At 37.6% G+C, this 25,546-nt stretch overlaps 1 protein-coding gene across 1 annotated transcript; it reads left to right on the forward strand.

Annotated features, from left to right (window-relative positions):
* The first annotated feature begins 692 nt into the window (after positions 1-692).
* Positions 693-12,855, forward strand: LOC140135984 (uncharacterized). Its single transcript, XM_072157687.1, has 5 exons — positions 693-1,316; positions 1,909-2,152; positions 3,489-3,676; positions 7,833-7,932; positions 8,754-12,855. Exons 1-5 carry the CDS (start codon positions 702-704, stop codon positions 8,981-8,983), a joined length of 1,377 nt encoding a protein of 458 aa, XP_072013788.1. The 5' UTR covers positions 693-701; the 3' UTR covers positions 8,984-12,855.
* Positions 12,856-25,546: the final 12,691 nt, after the last annotated feature.

A 25,546-nucleotide genomic window follows, 5' to 3' on the forward strand; every position in this document is an offset into this window, starting at 1 on the left:
AGATATTGAGCTCATGCAATCTGTATCACATGATTTGTACAAATAGCAGTTTAGATATCGTAAGTAAACACTATAGCTGTACATGAACTTCAAATACCAGACAGTCATTCTCAATATCAAGATGATCAGTGATAACCCAAATTCCCCTGTTCAGTACATGTATTTGTGTGTTTTTATAAAAAGTCATATGCCATTCACCTCAGCTGTGTAAAATGTCCATATTTTGAATTTTTATTATGCCAGTGTACAGGCATGATGGGTGGACATAAAGATGTAGAACAGTTTGGCCTTAACCCTAGAAAAATCTTACAAGGAAAACCACTGCCAAGTATGCACCCATGTGATGCCACAATGCAATCAGCCATAACTCATATACGCACATGGCTTGGGGGGGGGGGGTGATCTTGTGTGTGGAATGTGAAGGGTCCCAGGGTCAATTCCAGGGGTACCAAGTGACTTGGTGACCGGGAAAAAATAAAAACTGGTGCCAAAATTGACCATCCCTATGGTACTTTTTGTGCAGTTTACATGTTTATTCATACTTTTTTAACCGCTATCAATAGTTCCATAACATTTTTTTAAAAATAATGTCACTGAGATATAAGACTAGTGTGTTAGTGTCATAAAATACCAATTATCTTTTTAACTGTTTTTTAAATAATTTTCTCATATTAATATTAATTTGCAGACAGCCAACAAAAATGTCATCTGAAAAAGGTGATTCCTCAAGAGACCCAGACGTGCCATCTTCAGATTTTCTCCAGCACCCATCCAAATTGGTCCGTTCTGCAAGCGACAACTGCAATCTAGCCCTGTGTTGGGCGATAGGCCAATCTATCTCAAAGACCAACACATCATCAGCAGCAGAAGAAGCTAAACCATCTCAGAAAAGGTGTAATTTATCCGGTAGTATAAGTCTTCAAGAAATTGCTAGCGTGGTATCAAATACAGCGTCATTACACGTATGCAGTGAGGTTAAATCATCAACACACCAAAGTCAGACGACTAAATCAAATTCCCCACCGATTGCAACAAATTGTCCACCTGTTTATAGTACTGCCGGTGCTTCATGCCTAAAACAAACTGATATCCAAATTCCTTCCACTGTTTTTGAGGAAAAGGCCACCTCAGAAGTAATTATTGCCAAAGATGAAATGAATCAAACAGCTTCCAATAAAACTGAGTTGGCTTCTAAGGAAAGCAGCGATGATAAGGATCAAGTTTTCTTCTTTTGGAATCAGGAGGAAGCGGAAGAGAAACAAGTAGAACAAATTGGGGCTTCGGCTTGTGGTGCTACTGCAATTTTAAATGTTATGGTAAGATGTTGACTGATCAGTTCATTTTTAATGGCGAGTGGCATTACAGGAGCCATCCAGTTTTAGCGTTTTATTTTTAGCCACTCAACTTTAATTTGGAAGTGACGGGGATGTGCGGACAGTAGTTCGAAACTATGGGTCTTTCGGTGAGAGCCTAGACACCAAAAAAGGGGGTCTTTCAGTTAGATGGCCAAAAAATGGAGGTCTTTCCATGAGACTGGGGAAAATCTGACCAAAAAAGGGGGTCATTCAGTGAGACTCGCAAAAATTTTGGGTCAAAATATGAAAGTTCATACAAAATTTGAAAAAATTTGAAGAAGTTTGATTTGAAGAAAAATAATGAAAAAATGGGGTCATTCAGTGAGAGATTATAAGAAATTTCCCCAAAATTTGAGAGTTCAGTAAAACAAAAAAAGGGGGTCATTGGGTGAGAGGTAGTTGAAAAATGGGTGTCAATGTGGCCACACATCCCCGTCACCCATTTTTAGTGAGTACATGTGAGGATACGTAAGACAGCACAGAGATTGAGGTGTGTAATCTAAAGCCCGTAGATATCTCTGAACCAATGTTATTTGTAAATTTTATTTTGCAGAATGTGTTAGACTTAAAACCAGATCTTAGGACAGTAGCAAGTGCAGTCAAGACCTTCCAGAGAGCAGAAGATGCGCCTCTTCCTGAGTACCTGTTTTCTCGCAGTGTGGCGGGTGTCACTCATGAGGGATTGATCCAAGGCTTGGAGAAGGCTACCAATGACAGCGTTTATGCCAGATTCTTTGCTTTTTATCCGAAGAGAAAAGTGGACATCAGAGAGTGGCTGGTATCATGGATGAGGCTAGGTATGGTCTAAAAGGGGTTTATGTAAAATTCTCACGATTCACAATATGATGCGCTGTTAGCGGATACTCTTGCCAGTCCATTTTTTAACTTCCGAAGTTGATATCAGTGTTATAAATACCACTGGGTTAACACATCAAGTGGTGAGAATAAGTTGCAAACAGCTCAACCAAGGAACCTGATAGATCAATAGGATTTTAATGATTGTGAATTGTTGTTTTTAGTGTGCTTTCACACAACACTGCTATATGGACAAACTACACAAACAGGGGTCTGTAATCTCTTAATCCGAATTATAACCCTAATCCTAATCTTAATCACACCTGAAAATTATCAGCTTTTCAGCTTTTTCTGTCGCTCAAGTTTACACATCTTTCTTTTATTTTTAGTGTAAATGATTTCAGACTGTTTTTCAACTTTTTTTGAACATTTTCAATTTTTTCCCTGCATGGCCTTTTTTCACTAAATAGTGGTGTGCATTGATTTGTGTAGATACTGGAGCGAAGTGCAGTGGTGTGCCTTTACACCATGTTTTTTTGTCAGGGGGTGCAAAGAAAAAGATTTGCCCATTGAGCAATTAGTTTAGCCCAATATTACCAGGAAATCTTTGAGGACAGGATGCAAAAATGTTCAATTATACACTATTTTATACCCAAATAAAGGTGTTTACCAAATGTGTGCTTATCTAAACACTACTAAGAGCACGGTGGCCGAGCGGAACAAGCTCCGACTCATAATCGGAAGGTTGCGGGTTCAAGCCCCAGCGACACTGTCGTGTTGTGCCCTTGAGTAAGGCACTTTATCTCGATTACTCCTCTCCACCCAGGTGTATAAAGTGTATAAATGGGTACCAGCATTCTTAAATGCTGGGAAGGTAACAGACTCACTGTGAAGGAGGTGTAGCGATCCCCCTTTACTTTACTTACTTTACTTAAGAACAAGAAATATTTCCTTTTTCTATTTTCTTTGAGTTGTCAGTGGGGTGGGGGGGCAATCAACCCCTGTCCCTAATCCCCTCACCTGTGTTTGGCATGCCACTGGCACCAGGGAAGTAGGTTATGCCATAAAAATGATATTAATCATGTCTTTGAATGTATCATCAGTAATGTTTTTAGAAACATGACATTTGGTACGATTACCGAATAGGGTGCAACTTGCTAGACTTGAGTCCAGTCCTCGTTTATAGAGTTTAGGGTTAGGGGTTATGGTTGGGGTAGGGCAGTCTTGTAATAAGACTATTCGAGTTGCACCCTATTCGGCAATCACTCCTGACATTTTTACTACTTTGTACATGGGAATCTCACAAGGTGTGTCTTTATCATTTTTCTAAACTTACAGGAATCGTTCCCCTAGCAACACTAAATTTGCAGGCCATACCAGTAAATGAGGATGGTGATATCCATGATGCCTGGCATCATCAAATGATCTATGGAGTAGATGATGATGGTATACATATGTGCAATCCAATTATTGCAGAAACAATAGACAGAATTCAACTTCAGCTATGCAGTGAATCAGTGTTACTGGTAAGTGAGTGGTCTGTGCTCCTGTTCTTCTGACCCCTTCATGCTCTCTTGTGCCCTCTTCATTTCTCTCTTTGTTTGTTGGGACCAGGCTCAAGCAAATTGCTCAAGCCTAACTTAAGCTTATAAGCATGCTGGCCTGTATGAAGGGAAAACTAGAAAGAAACATAATGAAGAAAAAGGGCAAGGAAAAAGAAAGGTCACTCCCAAACAAATAAGTTGTACAATTTTTGTTCTTAGCCCTTGGGTTGAGAAATAAGAAATTGTGAATTTTTGTCCATGCCCCAATACAAAGGCTTTCTTGCAACCCGTCTCTCTCCCCTCTCTATCTGCCTTAAGCCACCCCTCCATTTCTTTCATTCTCTTTCCCTCTCTCTTTCTTGCTCTCCATCTCACCTTATCTCTTTCTGTATCGCTCTCTTTCTTGGCATCTTTCTGTTCTCTCCCCATTTTAGGACATTTTCAATTAATTCTCAAAGCATTTTTTTGGTAATTGATCCAAGAAATTTTGCATTTTATTACCCTTACTTGATCTGTTCATCATGTTGTGTCGGAGGTTGTCAGACGATTTCTGACACAGCAGAGTGGTTATTCTGTTATACACTTCTAGTGCCCGTTTCTATTCATCGTTATGTATTCTTCTCCCGTGCATTATTTTCGCGAACTACCCTTCACAGCCCAAATTATATAAACCTGCACGCTAAACAATGCATTATCTAAAACCTGCACGCTAAACAATAGATTCTAGATAATACGTGCACGCTCAAATACTAGAAATACTACTTTCACATAACCATAAAGTAGAGTTAGGTGGCGCTTTAGACACAGAGATCACATAACTATATAATTGTCTGTTCGATATATATACCAACAAAAAAAGTACGAATATACATTCTGTGGTGTTAAAATGGTATAGTTACAAACGGTGTTCTATAATAGTGTACAATTACCGAATAAGGTGCAACTCGCTAGACTTGAGTCCAGTCCTCGTTCACGGAGTTTAGGATTAGGGTTTAGGGTTGGGATAGGGCAGTCTTGTAATAAGACTAGTAGAGTTGCACCCTTGCAAATATCATTGTCATAAATTATGATTAATGACAGGGCTGTCAACTCTCACGCATTGGCCGTGAGTCTCACGCATTGGGTCACTTTCTCACGGTCTCACGCCAAGATAGGGCCTAGTATAATCTCACGCCTAGTAGTAAATCTCACACAAAAAGCTGGAAAATGAGTAAAATCTCACGCATCGTCATGAATAATTTGTTGTTTCTACCAACCCCCACCCCCCACCCCGCTTTTCAAATTCTCACGCGCCGTGGCTCAAATAATCATTGTTCAAAATGAACATTGAGTCGGCAAATCCTGCACGCATCTGTCTCACGCCAAGCAATTCCAAAAGTTGACAGCCCTGTTAATGACCTCAAATAAATCAAACATCAAATGAGAATAATCGAGCTTCTATTAATTAAAAAGGGCCAAAAACAGGTGGATCATAATTATACAAGATGACACCATTGCAAAATATTCAGCATTTTACAAATGAAATACATGTAGGCCTATATCTAAGATAACATAGCCGGGCCCGGGAAACACACACTAGCGCATAATATCATGATCATGCTTTATAATACCATAGGCCTTCAAACACATGTGTTTGAAGGCCTATGATAATACTGAACAAATTGTTAAATCCCAATGTCGTGTGTTTTAATATAAGTAGTTCAAATTATAGAGCTATAAAGTCCAGTTGATATTCACCGTAGTACTAGTCTGACATCTAAATCGATCGTTTCCAACTGGTTCAGTGCTCTGTGTTGAAACCACGATATTAAATGATCACAACATAAAGTCAAGTCAATTAAACCATGCGTGAATAAGTTACCTAAGTATGACGTATGGCATAATCGATACCATTGATTACAGGGATTGATTTTCTTTACCAGTTAAATGCTACGGAGCTGGTCAATGTCCTGACGGTGTTTTTAAAATGTAAGATATTTTCCCTAATATTAAAACTAATATAATGAATGCAGCAATTAATATTGCCTATTGTTTTAATAGGCCTACACTCAAAGTGTATGACGGATAATGTACTCGTGCAAATGCATTCGTCAAGATAATTGCACTTGCCATGGAGTTATTGCATTTAGCTTTCGAGCCTATCGGCTCTCAAGCTAAATGCAATAACTCCATGGCAAGTGCAATTATCTTGACGAATGCATTTGCACGAGTTCATTATCCTTATCATACATTGCACCAAACTGAAGGTGCACAGCCAATGTTGGGATGACCTGCGATTACATTGCAACTCATGGTACACCAGGGGTGGTTTTCACAAAGAGATCAAATGCATCATAAAGTCTTAACCCCATCGTAAATCCTTTACCCATCAGAGTTCTTAACATATATATACCGTATGGAAGAGATATGAATTTGGACTTATGATGGGTATAAGACATACAATGGATTTCAAATCATTTTTGAAGTCCATTCCTGTACTCTGCTAATAGAGCAGGTGTATATTGGACAAGCAAATTTTAACAAATGCTATAATTGGATGGGCAATTGAATGAACACAGCATGACAAAGACCCACATTCCCACCACTCAATCATAGTAACACACCCACAGCAAGGTTACAGACACAGCATATGTGTGCACTTGATATGCAGGCATGTAAAATGACACATTGTGTTCAACTCATCAATAGAACTATTAGTAGATAATTAAATCTGGTCAACCAGAGAAACTCACTTTTTGGTCAGATGGAATCACTGACGTTTCGGCCAAAACCTTTGGCCTTCAGCTGGGTGGATGACTTAGGGTCATCCGAGGTCAATGGATGAGGAAGTTGCTTGATGACCCAATCCCAACCATGTGACAGAATAACTCTAACGCCCGCTCCTGTTGTGGAACGGTTGTTCGGCTCATACCCACACTGCTTCTTTGACCCCCCGTTCAAACCAACAGGGTTCACGGTCCAAAATGACAACGTCGTCAATATCAAAACTGTGACCACTGCCCTCAAGGTGTTTGTAGACAGCTGAATCGCTGCTACTTGAACTGGCGCGTCTATGTTGGGACATGCGACTCTGCAGTGGTTGGCCGGTTTCACCAATGTAATGTTCTTGGCACACCTGATCTTCAGCGCACTGGACACCATACACAACACCACTTATACTCTCTCAGTATCAGTATTTCGTAAACCAGCACATACTGATCAATATTTGCAGTTCAGCTCTAATCATCCACTGGTCCAGAAACTTGGTGTAGTGAATACTCTTTATCACAGGGCTGATACCATCATCACAAAGGACTCTGACAAGATCACTGAGCACCAACACTTGCGCCATGCCTTGAAAACATGTGGTTACAAAGACTGGGCAATTGACAAGGCCCTAAATCGTGGTGAGAAAGACGCTAAACCAACCAGCGAACCCGCCGCGTCTTCTGGTACCAAGACTTTTGTAACCATTCCCTACCATGGGGATGTTTCAGAGAAATTAAAGAGGATCTACCGTGATCACGGCATCACTACACACCTCAAGCCAACCAATACCCTGCGGCACTCGCTAGTACACCCAAAGGACAAGCAGTCCAAGGGCCGTATAAGTGGTGTTGTGTATGGTGTCCAGTGCGCTGAAGATCAGGTGTGCCAAGAACATTACATTGGTGAAACCGGCCAACCACTGCAGAATCGTATGTCCCAACATAGACGCGCCAGTTCAAGTGGCAACAATTCAGCTGTCTACAAACACCTTGAGGGCAGTGGTCACAGTTTTGATATTGACGACGTTGTCATTTTGGACCGTGAACCCTGTTGGTTTGAACGGGGGGTCAAAGAAGCAGTGTGGGTACGAGCCAAACAACCGTCCCTCAACAGGAGCGGGGGCGTTAGAGTTAATCTGTCACATGGTTGGGATCGGGTCATCAAGCAACTTCCTCATCGATTGACCTCGGATGACCCTAAATCATCCACTCCAGCTGAAGGCCAAAGGTTTTGGCCGAAACGTCGGTGATTCCATCTGACCAAAAAGTGAGTTTTTCTGGTTGACCAGATTTAATTATCTACTATTTGGTCAAATCCCAGATGACTGAAAGTATACACAGTGTCATCAATAGAACAATTAACACAATGCATTGATGATACATTATTGCAGGTCAGGAGATTTGATGTCTTGAAAAGATGGCATAAGAACACCAATCTGTCAGCCTTGGCTCTCCATGAAGATGCAAGATGGAGGGATTTGGATGTGTTAGGTAAGTCAATTTTAAGTCTAGTTCTAGGATTCCCCCTAACAGAGCAACTTAAAATTCATAAAAAATATTCATTGGGGATTTTGGAACAAGTATCTATAATGCTAAAAGCAAATATTGAAATAATTTAATCAAAAGCCATATATTCGATATCAAAGTTGCAATGAAAGTTCACATAGATTCTGGATGATTCTAGTGTGCTCTCATGGAAAAATTGAATAAGTTGAAATTCCCCTGGACACCCGTACTTGTTTGTGGAATGATGTGGGGCCATAGTGGTAAGCGACAACCTGCAAAGTATGCCTAGTCTTGGGGATCAACGTCTAGGCATTGTGCCTGTGTGTAGCGCACTGTAAATCATTGCATTTTTTTAAAGTTACTATTTATATCTATGTGAACTTTCATTGCTTTTGGTTAGTGATTCCTTTTTTATGTGATGTTTGATTGATTTTTTTTGTATAAATGTTATTTGTAACTTTATAATTTCTAGGGGGAGGCGATATATCTGGCCTTATTGGCCTTCTAGCCTCTTCCTCCATAATGTGTTGTTTTCTGTAAATTTTTAATTTGATTGTTTTTGTGAATGTCAGTTTTTTATGGAAATAAATGAATATGAATGAATATGAATATGAATTGTAAGAAAGTAGCTCATGATGTAATGATCAAATTTACCTTTGATCAATTGGTGGAATAATCTGAGTAAAATTTGCTGTTTTGAATCTCTCTTCAAGCTACATTAAAATATTGAAAATTAATTAAACCTGCATGACTTGGTTCTATGCCACATCTTCATAGTTTATAATATTATCCCATCTCTTTCACAGGCCAAGCTGTTGACATGCTGCTAGATGACCCACCAAACAAACCCAATTCAGAGAATTCCGATGGTGATGATGACAGTAGATATGAGAAAGAGTTGACAGACTGGTTCATGCGTAGTCATATCAGCATACCAGCAGCATACACATCAGGTATCACATTGATTGTGAGGAAAGACAATGAAAAAGGGTATCATAAACTGAGGGAAGCTTGTGAACTCCCTCTGGATGATTAGTGTGGACAAGTAGATGGATAATATGCATAAGAGTGTCAGGAACATGTTGCATACACATCAGGAATCACATTGATTGTGAGGAAAGACAATGAAAAAGGGTATCATAAACTGAGGGAAGCTTGTGAACTCCCTCTGGATGATTAGTGTGGACAAGTAGATGGATAATATGCATAAGAGTGTCAGGAACATGTTGCATACACATCAGGAATCACATTGATTGTGAGGAAAGACAATGAAAAAGGGTATCATAAACTGAGGGAAGCTTGTGAACTCCCTCTGGATGATTAGTGTGGACAAGTAGATGGATAATATGCATAAGAGTGTCAGGAACATGTTGCATACACATCAGGAATCACATTGATTGTGAGGAAAGACAATGAAAAAGGGTATCATAAACTGAGGGAAGCTTGTGAACTCCCTCTGGATGATTAGTGTGGACAAGTAGATGGATAATATGCATAAGAGTGTCAGGAACATGTTGCATACACATCAGGAATCACATTGATTGTGAGGAAAGACAATGAAAAAGGGTATCATAAACTGAGGGAAGCTTGTGAACTCCCTCTGGATGATTAGTGTGGACAAGTAGATGGATAATATGCATAGGAGTGTCAGGAACATGTTGCATACACATCAGGTATCACATTGATTGTGAGGAAAGACAATGAAAAAGGGTATCATAAACTGAGGGAAGCTTGTGACCTCCCTCTGGATGATTAGTGTGGACAAGTAGATGGATTCGTTTTATGCATGCTAGTGTCTGAAACAAGTTGCATACACACAGGGCAGTGGACGTGTAACTAAAATGTCGCAATCGGGGAAGAGGGCAGCCGTGGAAATATCTGCCAACAGGGGGCCAAAATAATAAGAGTATTGTATTCTTTGGGGAAGATCATTACTCACATTTTTTCTAGATCAAAGTATGAATCCTTCATTGAAGCATAAAATGGTCAACTCATTTGGGAAAGCCATGAGCCAAGTGTTTCAAGGGGGGGGGGGGCTCCTGTCCCCTGCAGGTTTATGCCACTGCATCATCAGGGATTGTATCGATTGACCAATTTTGAAAGGTGGGCTTGTCAGTCAGTTGTCTCTTAAAAGTGCAATAATTTATTGAAGAGAATCGAGTAAGAGTTTTACTATCAAGTGTGCAAATGCTACCAGCAATTAACACCAATCTCATTCTTAATCAGTGGCTGTTATTTAACTTGGTTAAGTGCTGAATTTCTTTGGTTCCTTGATGTTGTCTATCACACGGTAGAGGGTAACAGCGATTAACTTTATATGTGTGATTTGATACTGCAGCCAGCGAAATATGCACCAACATCACTACCGAACTTGAGGTGAACCAATATATGCACCTGAAAGGAATTCTGCTTCTTACTTTAACCTTTTTTCTTACGGAATGACTTTATAGAAAAATCATGATAAAAATACTACACTAGTGTAATTTTTGGCAAGGGTTTTCAGCGGTCTGCTGATTTGGTGCTATTTATAGTGTGAACATGGAAGTGGGGTTCTGAATGGCTAGTAATAGAATCATGTCATCATATCGGCACCTCATTCGCCGATCAAGCGGCATAGCATTGCGTAGCGCAGGTGTGACCTAGTTCTTTTTACACGATAATCAGGAAGAGCAGTCAGACACTGCTGAGGGACCTTGTTGAATCCTATAGCGACTGCTTATAAGTTGTTTCACCTCGAGTTCGGTATAGTGACATACATGTAGGTTGCGTATATTGCTGGCCACAGTATTAATCACGCATGCTAACTTAATCCGTCGCAGCATATACTTTACAAGTGCTATTGGTTGACACATTTGCAGCGCAACCATGTAAAAGCATGGACCTTACTACCAAACTCAAGGTGAAACACAGTATAGTATGTTACAGCCATTGGGTGCTGTAATTATGAGTTTCAATCCTTAAGTTAATTGTTTATTTCTACTGTGGTCAAGGTATGCGCTGGTGGTCGGCGATCGCGTAGAAGTGACAGGATTTCCGTCTCTTATATGCGCAATGACCAATGGGTAAACCATTTTGTTATCAATCAGCATGATTGTTTATCGCCTGTGTGTTTACGCTCGTGTACACGATAAGCACAGCTTTGACCAAGGAAGAAATAAAAAACTTAATTTAAGCATATCCTTGTTTGGAATTATCATACCTTGTTTTTCTAGCTGTAGTTCAATACAGTTGCTTAAATTTTGTATTCACTTCTATGATGTTCAAAAGGAAGTTAAGCTGAAATTTATTTGTTGTGATAAACTATCCTGTAAAACACTTTTGGACAACTTTTTAGCCAAACTATTGAAACTAGACTTCCTAGTCATGCCAGTGAGCAAAACTGGCATAATAAATGTATGAAAAGGGCAAATTTTTATAGCTTGTGGACAGAAATCCCATGTAATTGCCAAATGATTTAACTTATATACATATATTATGCAATAAATGTAAGTATTTAAAATGACTGTATAATGTGAATTTGGTGTACACGATCAAAATAAATGTATCATGTAGTGTTAGTCTCAGACATACGAGCACCTAGACTAATGACTTTGGCTCGCGTAGTGAAGCCGATGCTGAATAGCAACTATTTTGGCAGGACGCAAACAAGCAGACATGTTCGTGCCCACGGAACATGCCGCACTAGATGCGGGTGACAACCATGTAGGAATCACGCAAACGGGCATGTCTTTATTTCCAGGTATGCACACATTATTTTACCACACCCAGCAACTCCGACCACCCAACCATTTTGGTTACATGGCTTCACCTCCCGCTGTGGTAAGGGATGGGCACTCATAAGTCTAGGTGATTAGTCTATGGTAGTAGTACACTATTTGACATATCGTCACTGGGCGAGAAAAACCTCATGTACATTTGGCACTTGAATATGGATGAAGCAAACCCTTCAATATAAAGTCTACACCTACAAAGGCTTATCCATGTTCAATGGCCAGAAGTAAATATGAGGTTTTTTCCAGCATATACTTTGGCCCTTGAACATGGATGAAGCAAACTCTTCAATATAAAGTCTACACCTACAAAGCTTTATTCATGTTAAAGGGCCAAAAGTACATATGAGGTTTTTCCTGCCCAGGGACGATATTGGGCTATTCCAGATGATATCCTTACACCCCCTATGGAAGACATGACCTTAATCTCACAATCTGTAGCTTTTCAAATCCCATGCAGGTAATCTCATTCTTGTAACTCCATTTGAAATTCACGCTCCCTGTAGCTCCCTGTTTGGAAGATTAAGATAATGTCTTCCATACAGGGCGTATATGGATCTGGACTAGCCCAAAGTACATGTAGAATGTATTCTTGTTATTGGTTTGATAAAGTTATAATAGTGTTCCCCATAATACAAAGTAGTGCTTAGTAATATGTGTTTTTCCATATGCCTGGGCACAAAATGTCAGGCAACCAGACCAGGTGGTGCTCAGTAGTTAACACAATAACCAGAGGTTTTAACTTGAATATGTTGAAGTTGAGAGTAATGCCATGTTGGATTTTGCAGTGGCAGATTCTAATCAATGTGTTTATGCAGTTTGCGTCGCCATGCATAGTATGGACAAATCACACTTATGTGCGTGTATCATGGAGCTTAATTATATAAAGCTCCATGGTGTGTATACGTCCGCTGTCACTGTGACTGTGAAATCCATCATGGCGTTACTCTCAACTTGAGACGAGACATATTATAGTGGGAGACCCGTGCTTTGCATGATAAATCAAAAATATTAGAGCAACATATTCTATATGCATGATACCTTAGTGGACAGTCAAAATAAATTTATTTAATAAAGTTATGTAGTTCCGTAAATAATTGTAAATTAGCATAATGTGCCTATTAACGAGTTGCTCGGACAAAAACAATTTTTTACAGTATTTTAATTTTGTTAAACTTTTTCATTTCAATTTTTTCCTTTTGATTTGCAAATATCAACTTTTTCATTTTTTTCTTTTAATGAACAAATATCTGTGTTGCAAGATATTTGTAGATTAAAATACAAAAATGAGAAAGTTCAACAACATACCGAAAAACTTTAATCTTGTCCAAGCAACTCGTTAATAGGCACATATGCTTATTAATGAATTTCACGGTATCTGTAGTTATCAGAAAAAATTATTTAATAATAATATATATGTCTAAAACTAGTCAGTGCAATAGTATCTTTGTTATATAACATGTATGAATTGAATTGTAGCACATTTTATGGAGCAATATTTTTGTACACTGTAATTTATATTCAATAAAACTTTTAATGTACTTGGCACATACCAGTATATTGTGATTGTTGCTGTTTACTATTCACTTCAGTCATGCCAGGGTGTGTAAATATTGAATATTTGAGATATCTTCAACATTTACATGCAGTGAAAGGGACTTTTAGAGAGATCCATCAACAACAACAAAAATTGCTTTAAAATGGTTGATAAATTGGGGAAATACTTTTTTCTGTTCAAAAATTTTGGTAAAATATGAAGAAAACTGAAAGGACACATCCGTCTTTGAGATCGCATGTCATATTGGATTTGTAAGATTAGTCTCTCCTACAACAAAGTATCCAGCATATTCTAAAAATGCAGCAAAAACAATGTGTGGGGAATAGTGTAGTTTGGGATTGATGGATCTCTGAATGTTCCTAAAGAGGAAGCCCTGCCAGAGCCGTTCTGGGGTGAACAAAACCTGCCTGGTTATCAAATTAATCAGTGCCAAGGTGTTCTCTGAATTTGACAGGTGCTAATTGATGTTTTAATGTTATTGCATATTAATTAGCACCAAATTCAAAGATAAACTTGTTACTGATTAATTTGATAACCAAACATGTTTGGTTAGAAGAACTACTCTGGCAGAACTTCCACTTTAAGGAATCAGATAGCAAAGTTTGCACAGTATTTTTGTGGAACCTGAGAGCAGATCAGACACCACATTGCATTCTGAATACGAGGAATGTCCTGATGATATCAAATGATTTTTTTGAAATTCTCAATATTATACAAATTTTATGCAAATTATTAAAAATTTATATTTTTTATATTTTGACATTTAACATATTTAGATATACATTTTTTTCCCAAAAAGATCTAAAAATTGTAGGCCTTTTGGGGAAAAAATGTATATCTTCAACACAAAAGGTCAAAATTTTCAAATGGTGGATGGCTTTTCCTCCCAGCTACATACACTTTAAGTACATATTCAATTTATAAAGTTTACTTTGAGGACGGTTAAATGTCAAAAATATCAAGTTTTAATAATTTGCCATAAAATTTGTATATTGTGAATTTCAATGCCATATCATCAGGACATTCCTACTATTCAGAATGCAATTTGAAGAAAAAATACTGTGCAAACATTGCTATCCGATCACTTAAGTGGTGTGTTCTTGGTATTTATTCTGTAAAGCTCGGCTTCTGGAGCATAAGGGGACCAATTAAAGGTTTGGTGATGTCCATCCTGTTAACGCAATTGCTTGAGTTAATTAGAAGGCTGACCTCCCTACACTACCTGAAATGCAAGTGTGAAATGTTGGCAATTGATTCAACCCATAAGGTCAGCTCCTGGGGGTCAGCTTTGACTGATATTTTAACTTTTTGACCACTTCCCCAAATGAAAGGACTTTCATTTATAGGACATCATCAAATTTTTGTTTTGTTGGGAATCTTCATTTTGATATAAATTAGGGTAAATGTTCCATCTTGCAGATGGTCTATAGAAGGTCTTCCTACATTTATGTATTGACTTGGAACAAAAGAATCAAACAGGCATTATAATCAAGTCCATTCAATTTAATGTTGTGTGGAACCTTTAACACTAAGATGAGGATATTGTTTTCTGATAAGTTATGTTGAAAGAACTTCATCAGTATTATGCAGAGATGCCACTTGTTCCCCATTCTTTTACACAGGAAGGGTAGAGCAAAATTTTCCTGAAATCGGTAAATTTTCTCTATAATTTCCTGAAATCAGGAAATTTCCTGAAAAGTGCCATCTGTGATTATGGTATAATACATAGGCAGAACCTCATATCAGATCATACTACTAGTACTATCTTAAAGATGGTATATCAAATCATACTATTATAGTCCGTCCAATCTGGGGTCATTCTCTTGAATGGATAGGATATTTTGATATTGGGCTATTCCATTTAAAATCCAGAGTCCACACTGTGGAAGATTTTGAAAATATCTTCCACAGGGGGAGTATATGTTTTTCAACTGTAATTGGTTAGAGTTAATCATTTTGAAATCCATACTCCCCCTGTATTGTGGCTGTACCTTTATCTTTTCACATGGAAGTTACTCAATTGTCTATTCTATTTTAAACTTATACTTCCTCTGTGGAAGAATTGAGCTAAATCTTCCACCTGTAGGGGTAGTGTGGAATTTAAATGGAATAGCCCATTGAGGGTGATGCATATAGTTATATAATGTATTTTTTGCCTATTGTCAAGACCTACAGACCTATCTGTTACTCTTCCATTCCTGGTTATTGTAGCTATGTTAACAGTGTATAATGAGTCTGAAGTCCAAAATATCCTCTGACTAATATGTGTTATCTTTTTGAACCATCATCTGTGATTTTGGCTTTATAAAATTAATACAGGTGATCAGCAAGAGATGTGAGACCCATGCATCAAAGGTCTTTATGATATCTGATGCACTTTTTATTATATAGGCCTACTGTTTCTTTTTCATATCACTTTCTTAAAAAAATTGTAATTAGTATGCATACACTAAACACAAGGATAAAACGACCTGGTCAGTTGAATATCCGAAATGTGATTTCCTATACTGTATAGTGGGATATTTTCGCTGGGTTAATTTTTTGTGAATTTACCAATTATGGACAGTTACGTGGGTGTTTAATTCATGTTTCCAAATAAATTCACATTAAGTTCTATGTATACTAAATATTTTTGTTAGATTAAAAATTAGTGGCTGCCTGTGCGACCGTGAAAAGCGTGTAAATTAAATATACCCCTGTGAAAATTTCCCGCTGTACAGTTTATAATGTTAACAAAAAGTTGACAAAGTGATTTGATTTTTCTGATTATTATGCGAGATATGACGAAATAAGGCCAATCCATACATAGCTTGGACTTCTTGTAGGATATGTGCCGGTCAGCTGCTAGATCATTTGCAAAATGACTGTTAGCCTACTTGTACTTTTAAACAATTTTTTTATTTTTTTATGTCAAGACATATCAAGGCATTAACAGCTGTTATCGTTGCAATAAAGCTGACGGGTTGGCACCTAGATAGCTATTAACCTCCTTTTTGAAGCTGTTCCGTTTCGCAATTCCAGGAATGTGAGGCGGGAGTGCATTCCATGTGCGGGCTGTAGATGGAATGAAAGACCGCTCATGACTTGTTTGTCTACAAGTGGAAAAATATCCGGTTATGCCCCTGTGTTAAACAAAAAAATGTTATGAGTGGCTTCTTTTTTTATCATCAAAGTTACATTTATCTTTACTGAGTTAGATGGGTTTATATTCTACTTACTGGCTATGAGGCATTGAAGTTTTGATAACTGAATGATAGTACTTATACAACAAAAACATCAAATTGCAAGTGGTCATCACTAGCCACTTGATTATGATGCAGTTTTATACTAAATCCTCTCCGAGATCATTGAATGACGTCATTAATGGACGTTTTACTTTTTGTGGGAATAGAGTATAATATAATTTTATATCTTGTTTAATTTTCACACTCGGTGCTCAACCATTAAGCAAAACTCTGGGGCAAAATGGTATTATGCAAATTAAAGACATAATGTACAATCTTATGATATGATTTTTTTCTTTGTGGCACACTTGTAATGTTTACACATGCGCAACTTACACCTAAATGGAATCAGTCAAATTTCTTGTGTTTGTTTGTTTGTTTTATTTCTTCTTTAACTTGGGGCACAGTTGAAAACACAATTAATAATCCGTTCTTCCTTGAGGCCCAGGGATCAATACAACATTTACATAACATAATTATCAAGTTTAAAAAAATACTACATACATTCAAATACACAATATTAAAATTACAAATTTAGATAAATACAGTGCTTACAAAATAAATCTAAGTATTTGCACCAAATACAAACTAAATAATTCATTTCTACCAAATAAAAATAATTTAATATGAAAACTTATTGCACAAAATAGTAATATTAAAAAGGCCTAGACATTTTCAAGTTGTGTTTGTCAGGTCAACAGAGTAATTTTGACATAATGTCATATTCAGACATTGAGTCCCCTCATAGAACTCCATGTTAAACAGCCAAAATATCCAGTAGGGTTTCTTTCACAATTAACCTTATTATTTTGGTGTAAAATAGACACCTTCATACCAAAATTAGCCCATTTTACTGAACCTTTTAAGTAACTTTACCTAATTCTTATATTTGCCATTTAAAAAATTGAGCATAGGACAGCCATTTTGTGTTTTGTCAACAATGACAATCTATAGGACTTTGTACATCAAGCTCCATGGAACTTGATTTTTTGAAAAGGAAGGACTTTGATCATAAGAAAATATCAACTTCTGAAAGATAGACCTGTAATTAATCATTGACCTGCCCAAGTTACCCCTGCATCTCAAAGTCACCCCATTTTATGGTATGCTCAGGCTTATATGATGGTGATATTTGTATGTTTGTGGACATTACAAAGCCATTTAGATAGTTCACTATATCCAAAATGGCTTTCCTGTGCTCCAAAATTTAAAATGGCTGCAAAATTGATGAATATCAATTTATCATAGTATTATATTTCAAGTGTAACCATTTTTATGCCTCCACCGGAGGTATTATGTTTCCTGGTTGTCCGTCCATCCGTCCATCTGTCCGTCCGTCCGAGCTTGCGGGTGCAATATCTCGGAACTGATAGGATGTACAGTGATGCAATTTGGTGGAGGGATGGTCATTGGCGGTCTTCAAATTCCAGTAGGTTTGGTTAGTGGGTCAAGGTCACCCAAGGTCATCTAGGGGTCATCTGAGGTCAAATTAGCAAAACACGTTGTATGGGCATGAACCTTGGTGGGTACTGTAAACATTTAGAACCAAATTTTTTGAGGGTCATCCGGGGTCACCCAGGGGTCATCTGAGGTCAAATAACTTAAAACTGTCGTATGGGCATGAAACTTGGTGGGTACAGTCAACATTTAGAGTCAAATTTTTGGACAGTCTTTTGGGGGTCATCCGGGGTCACTCAGGGGTCATCTGAGGTCAAATAACTTAAAACTGTCATATGGGCATGAAACTTGGTGGGTACAGTCAACATTTAGAGACAAATTTTGGACAGGCTTTTTGGGTCATCAGGGGTCACCCAGGGGTCATCTGAGGTTAAATAACTTAAAACTGTTGTATGGGCATGGAACTCGGTGGATACAATCAACATTTTGAATCAAATTTTTGCACGGTAATTTTGGGGTTATCCAGGGGTAATCTGAGGTCAAATAACTTAAAACTGTTGTATGGGCATGAAACTTGGTGGGTACAGTCAACATATAAAGTTACATTTTTGGAAGGTCATTTTTGGCCTTACATTCCACTCGGATAATAGTCAAAATACTTCCTTGCTTCAGGTAAAAATCAAAATCAAACCATTTTGATGAAGACAAAATGGGTCAAGGATCTTTCATTAGTTACACTTTTTCTAAAAACCTTCACTGTCATCTAGAGATGGCCAGTTCCTAGTGAAATTGCACCAGTTAAAATGATACGCGTCAAGGTGGAGGCATTGTGGCCGACGCTTTGCGTCGAGAACCGCGCAAGTCGAGAACCGCTCTAGTTAATACTTTTTTGATATCCATAATTTTGAATTCCAAATTTGAATGGATGCATTGACTTGCAAGTAGATAATATAGACCTCATAAACGTTACGCACTTTCAACCTAGGTAACCGATAAAACAGCATGAGGCATTGGATGAGTTCATTTTACATTACTAAACTTGCAACATGATGAGTTTCTGTATCTAGATATGAGGGACCTTATAAAAAAGAACCCAAATGCTTACATTAAATACCTTGCAGATGGTGTTTTTAGTTGTTCCTTAATGGTGATAAACATACAAAGATAAGCATACCCATGGACTAGATATTAAAAGTGACAATGAACGGGTCTTCAAAGGAAACTGGTGGTCGGTTTCTCAGGAAAAACTGAAAACACCACAGCAAGGAAATAATATGAGAATTGAACAATATTTAGCTAGACTGAAAACATATACAAAAATACGATATACAAAGTTTCAATTCCAGTCAAAGCAGCGTGGGTTATAAACCGGATGCAGCGATTATGGGATTATGTGTCACTGTCTAGTACTGGATCATATAGTTTTTTACCATAAGCCCATGCTAGCAAGATGATTATAATCACAAGCAAAAGGATTACTATGCCTAATATAATGATAAGCATACTGTTGTCATGAATGACATATTGATAAACACTGCAGTATGAGAAAACAGAAGATGGAATTTGAACCATTTGGTTTTTGTGTTCCTTGTCCAATGTCAGTAGCTGTTTGTAAAGGCTATAATTCTGTTCTGTAATACCAGACAAGATGTAACTGGTATTAGCTGCTGGTAGTAGTGATACTTCCACATGGCATGCTGGTGTTGCCATCATAGTTTCAAACTCTGTTAGGTTAATGAAAACTTCCTGGGAAAGACCAACTTTAGTACCAATAATATCTGGTTGACAAGGAGAAGAAACATGTTTAATGTCTCTATAATTCCGGAGACAAACTAATGTCATCCATTCTTTATTCTTTGGTTTGATAACAAACTCATAATTCTTATTTACAGTCAGCAGAATTTCTTTACTCCCATGCGGAATGTACCAGCCGATTGGAAACATTATTAAAGAAAATTCATTCATAGTGTTCTCTGCAGTTGGTGCAATTGTCGGTTGCGGTGAAATATGAGTTGTGCTGATGTTTTGAGACCAGCAATGTGCACTGTAATCAGGAAAAGCTGGGCTGCGTAAAGTACATCTGATAGGCTGCTCATAGGATTTGTTTACTATAGCAACTTTGCAATAATAGTTATTTGTTATCCGTATCGATTTATCTTTGCTGTTTTCCTCATGCTCCCACTGCACAATCAGCCCTGGCTGAGCGTAAGGATAGCAACATTTAAGTTCAACAGTCAAATTGCTATTGGTGGTATTGGTACATATGGGGTAGTCAGGTCCAGGATGGAAAAATACTCTGAGATATGCTGTGCCAGACTCAGCTCTGGGTCCTGTCATATTGTAGTACTGAAATAGTTCACACCAATAAAGCCCTTCATGTTTTTGAAAAAGCAACTCAGAAATGGTCAATCTTGATTGTAGGCCTGTTGTACTTCCCGAAGAATACCGTCTGTTAAAAGTGAAATATAATAATAAATTATGACATACAAATAAATACCATTACACAGGGCATGGGGGAGAAAATCAATGAAAATCCAAATTTTAGCAAGTGTACATTTGTTCCCATTTCACCCCCCCCCCCGAAAAAAATCTTGGCACCATCCGGGGCGACGGGGCTGGGTGGGTTGGGCACACGAGTTTCACAGTGTACGCATGCGTGACCAGAGATTTTCAAAACATACCCAAAACAGGATTTGCCCTTTTGAGCAAAATACACCCTATCAAGTGCTGTTTTGCAACAAATTTTACCCCCTAAATCTAAAGATACCACTATTTATCTGAAAGGTACCCCCTAAGCAGGATTTGATCTGAAAGGTACCACCCTTACATGTTTTTGATAAAATAAACCCTTATAGTAGGATTTGATCTGAAAGGTACCACCCTTACAGGTTTTTGATAAAATAATCCCTTATAGTAGGCCTACATAAATAGGCCTACATATCTTGTCAAACCCTACATAAATAAACCCTTATAGTAGGCAAACATAATCATGTCAACCCTTATACATGTAGTGGGCCTACATATCATGAACTGGCTAGAGTTCTGAAAGCTCAGCCCTCTGGAAAGGACTTCTCTAGGGAAAGATTAAATCTTGATTGGTATCATGTTTTTGTTTATAATTGTCTAATATTTATGTTTGGGTGATGTTCCTGATGCAAAACATGCTATAGGGAAACATGCTTTTTGACATGGCGGGATCGTTAAAATGATCCCTAAATGCCCCAACTAGAGGTTTAAAAACAGCCCTTTTTATGAAAACAGGCGTTTTTAGACTCTAATGGGCTTTTCGCATTTTTGCATGTACAATGCATGTGTACACTGTGAAACTTAAGTGGCCCCCTGGGGCACTATCATTGCTAATAGGGGCTCTGACTAAAACTTTGGGCATCAGGTGACATCAATAGATTTTCAAAATTGGGACTCCTCATATGTTTCATAAAGTTACAGCTATTCTTACGAATTTTTTTTCTCCATGTTTCAGATTTTTGTTTTCTTGTGAGTATAGTGATTTACATGTCGTTGAACATGTTGGTAGTGAACTTGCTTTCATAGAGTAAAGACACAGCTTATTTTGCTCTGAGATCCTGTATAAAGCAGGAAACTAATTAGCCCATTTAATACTCAGATTAGCAGTTTGGCAAAAAGATTAAGGTATCATTTACAAAATTATCCATATCTTGAAAAGTATTGATGCTACGTATATAATGTTGGTATCATTCTGAAGCTTATTGTCCCATGCTTACATTTGTATTCAAATCATGAAATGTCAACAATGCGACTTGTTCCTGGTTTTGACAGAACGGGTCACATATTGGCTATCCATATTGGAAGGGCAACACAACAATTGATTTTTGGTCTAATTTTTACTATAGCTTATTGGAAAGGTGAAAGATGAAATGTTCCAAACTTTACCTAGTTTCTACTTCAAGATTTAGTTCCGAATATAGATCTCGAATTGTAGCACCAGAGACAATTGTGTTCCCATGTTGCTTCTCTAGAGTCCACGAAACTTTCCATGCAATCCCATGCTCCGTTTGATCAGTGGTATTAAAGGCACAAGCCATTGTGAAATTGTCATTCTGTTTGCCTGTAAAGTCACTTGTATGATGTCGATCAGTAGACAATAACTGAAAACACGGCACTGAAGTCGAGAAGCTAAGTGTAATAATAAGTAATGCAAGGAAACGGTACAAAATACTTTGCGAAGCCATAGCAGTAACCATAGTAGTAGTAGTGAAATACAGCAGAGCTCTACAGTTTGTACAAGTTACAGGTACAAAAATAAATAGTCAAATTTGGCGGAATTGGAGCTAAGTTACAGTTTAGTACATCTGCACAAATCTGTCACAGAGTTACGTAATACAAAATAATTGAAGAACACTTGAAACAGAAAAAAACATTAATATTATACAGTCAATGAAGATGGAAATGCAAAAAAATAGACTAGATGCACAGGCTGTGTGATGAATACCCTATGCTTGGGCGTGGCATTATCTGCTGTCGGAAATACATAGCTATGCTGTAGGCTGGGTTCATTTCTTATAGATTTCCATGCATGTCCGATTCAAATGTTGAACAGTCCAGATTAAAACTATGGGGTTCAATTCCCAGGGGTTCAATCGGTGTTATTAACAAGTCATTTGTCAAATCCAAGCTCTCCAACTGGTCTTTGGTGTTTCCCTGTAGTTAAATTGGGTTTGTGTGGTACGTGCAAATTGCCAATTAACTGAACCAAAGGGTGCAGTGTGCAGAGATTTTTCAAAGTGCAAAGTCTAATATTACCTTTAAATTGACAAACAAACAATATCACTGATTATCATTTAGGCCTAAACATAATTAGTAATTGCACAATATGATTGAACATGCTAAATAAACAAATGAGAATGATATCATTTTGCCATACTTAAAAGGTGCAAAATCATAAAATACAAAGGGGTGGTCAATCCCCGGGGTCAATATGTAATGAAAATTAACCTTGGACCGTATGTTGTGGATTATTTTCATGAGACTTTTTTATGCAGAGTGCTGCTGTTTGCTACAGTGGTAGAACCACAGAATTAGAGACAGAGATAGAGACTCAACCGCCATCTTGATACAGGCATGGAGCAAAAATTGGGGGTATTCGGTTTCCCTTGGAATGTGTTCGAGGCAATGCAAGCGCGACATGGTTGATGGGCGCATTTGAGAGATGCACAGAGATGCATCCTGCACGCGATACCAAGACGCTAATGATGAGACGCAGAATTGTTTTTGTTCGTCTCTACGTACACCGCCGGCAAGGACCCAAATACCCCCAATTTTCTCCCCATAGCTGATGCCGCGATTGTCCGTGGCGGTATAGGAAGTCCCGGTTATCCTCTAATTCTGTGGGTAAAACACAAACTTGCAACTCATACTATACACCCTTTTGAAAGCAGGACATCTTTTAGTTTATTCATAGCATGTCCTTAAATATGTGTTATTTTGTGTGACATGATACCTCCTGTTCAATGACCAGTGATTCCCTGATTTGTCCCTGCTCTTGCATACAAATATTTGTCATACACTTGGGGGAAATCACCCTTGGCCTTAACCCATCTATTTTGAGCCCTGGGTCAAGCATTTGACATCCATCATCATATTATATCCAAGAAAGAATATAAAAAGCCACTATTTGCAATATCTCACAATTATGTTCTTTTATTGTCAACAAAGCTCATCTCTACTTTTTGACACAGCTCCTTATCTCAACATATTTATATTGTTATGAATTCGACAGACACGGCCAAATCCAGATGTTTTTTGTTAGATTCATGTCATGCATGAATTATTTTGAAATCAAGAATAGGGGATCAGCACTTTAGCTCAAGAGGGCAGCATATCAATTTTCCAACGATGCTGTGCCATTAGCTAACCCTGAATGCCACCCTCTTCCGCTTATCATGCTGAACACAGTTAAATAATTTATATGCTGCAATCTCTTGTTTTCTCCAAAAAATAATTCATGCATAACATGAATTTATCAAAAAGACAAATCCAGATTCAGCCGTCAGCCAAATTCATAACGATATGAAAGTCATATACATTTTTTAACCCTCTTTTTACATGCTATTCATACCCACATCTTTTATTGTTGATACGAAGACAACAGTACTGTTTTCTACATTTATAATTATCATTGTAACACAGAGGTTCTCAACTTAATTTGTTCAAGGGCCATTGGGGGGCTATACACATTTCAGTGTGCGATTTAGGGCCAAATACAACCCAGTTTTCTTTTCTTTACATTTGAGCATCTGTCCAGGGCCAAAATATCATTGGGTGCAAGGTGAGTCACCTATTGAGAAACCTTCTTTGTAAGGCATACAACAATAATATTATTTCATACTACAACTTTTGATTGTAATCATTAATAAACTAAACTGTACTCATCCATTGTATCCATTTTACCATCACACTCCAAAGCAGTTGATATTTTTTGTAAATATTTACCACACACCACATATTTGTGCATTATTTGAAATACCTTGGTAGTTAATGCACATCATATTGTTGTGATCACTGCATATTGACAAGTTTACTACTTGACAACTGGCCCAGTAATAATAGTCATCTTACAAGTTGCCCAATGGGCTATACTAGTTGAAATTCATACACACCCTATGGAAGAATGACTCTCCCATGCAGGTGTAGATTACAAATGGAGTCATCCATCAGGTAACCCCATTTGAAATACACACTCCCTGTGTAGTAGATTAAGGTCATGTCTTCTATGTACATGGATTTCAACTGGAATAGCCTAACCCATGTATCTCTCTGAATTGACAGGCATTGCATGTGTCAAATTCAAGATCTAATTATACACTTGTCCATTTCATCCATTCTGACATTGCGCTATTCTCATTGAAATCAATACACCCCCTATGGAAAACATGAGTGTGAATTTCAAATTGGGATTACCTGAAAGGGTGCATCCATTTGAAATCTACACTCTGTGTGTTGAAGATTAAAGTCATGTTTTCCATAGGGGTGTATGGATTTCAACTGGAATAGCCCATTTTGTTTAGCGGCATAATTCATTTCTATAATAGAATACCGTAAAACCTCTTCTACCAGCATAAAGAGTGCTTCTGATGAAAGTTAATCCAGGCGCCATTATGGAATTTGAGCAAATAAATTACAGATCCAAGCATATACAAACAAGTATTATTGTAAGACCAATCGCTTGTATTGGCATATTTACACATGTATCGTATCAATTTAACTTTCATCAAAAACACTATATGCTTGTAGACAAGGTTTTACGGTATAAGAAGAGTTCACATTCAAAAACCGATATATAAATCTCAATTTGAGACATTGGCAAATATACCTGGTCCAATATAACGAAAATAATAAGTAAATATGTGTTACTTTTCATTACCTTGTAATTTTTAAAGTAGGGTGTCAATTTAAAGCCAGCATTATATGGTATCTGCTTATTTTCATGAAGTTTTAAAATGGTGCATATCATATTTTGTATATGAACTCTTAGTCATTTATATATGGAGTTTTATTTCATTTCTATTGATTGCACTTGTTTTCAACAACTTCCGACTACATGAAAGAATTTAGATTTACAAATAATGAAGAGAAGTACACATCAAAAATGTACTTTCCTGTACAAATGA

Source organism: Amphiura filiformis, chromosome 16, assembly GCF_039555335.1.
Source record: "Amphiura filiformis chromosome 16, Afil_fr2py, whole genome shotgun sequence".
NCBI lineage: Eukaryota > Metazoa > Echinodermata > Ophiuroidea > Amphilepidida > Amphiuridae > Amphiura > Amphiura filiformis.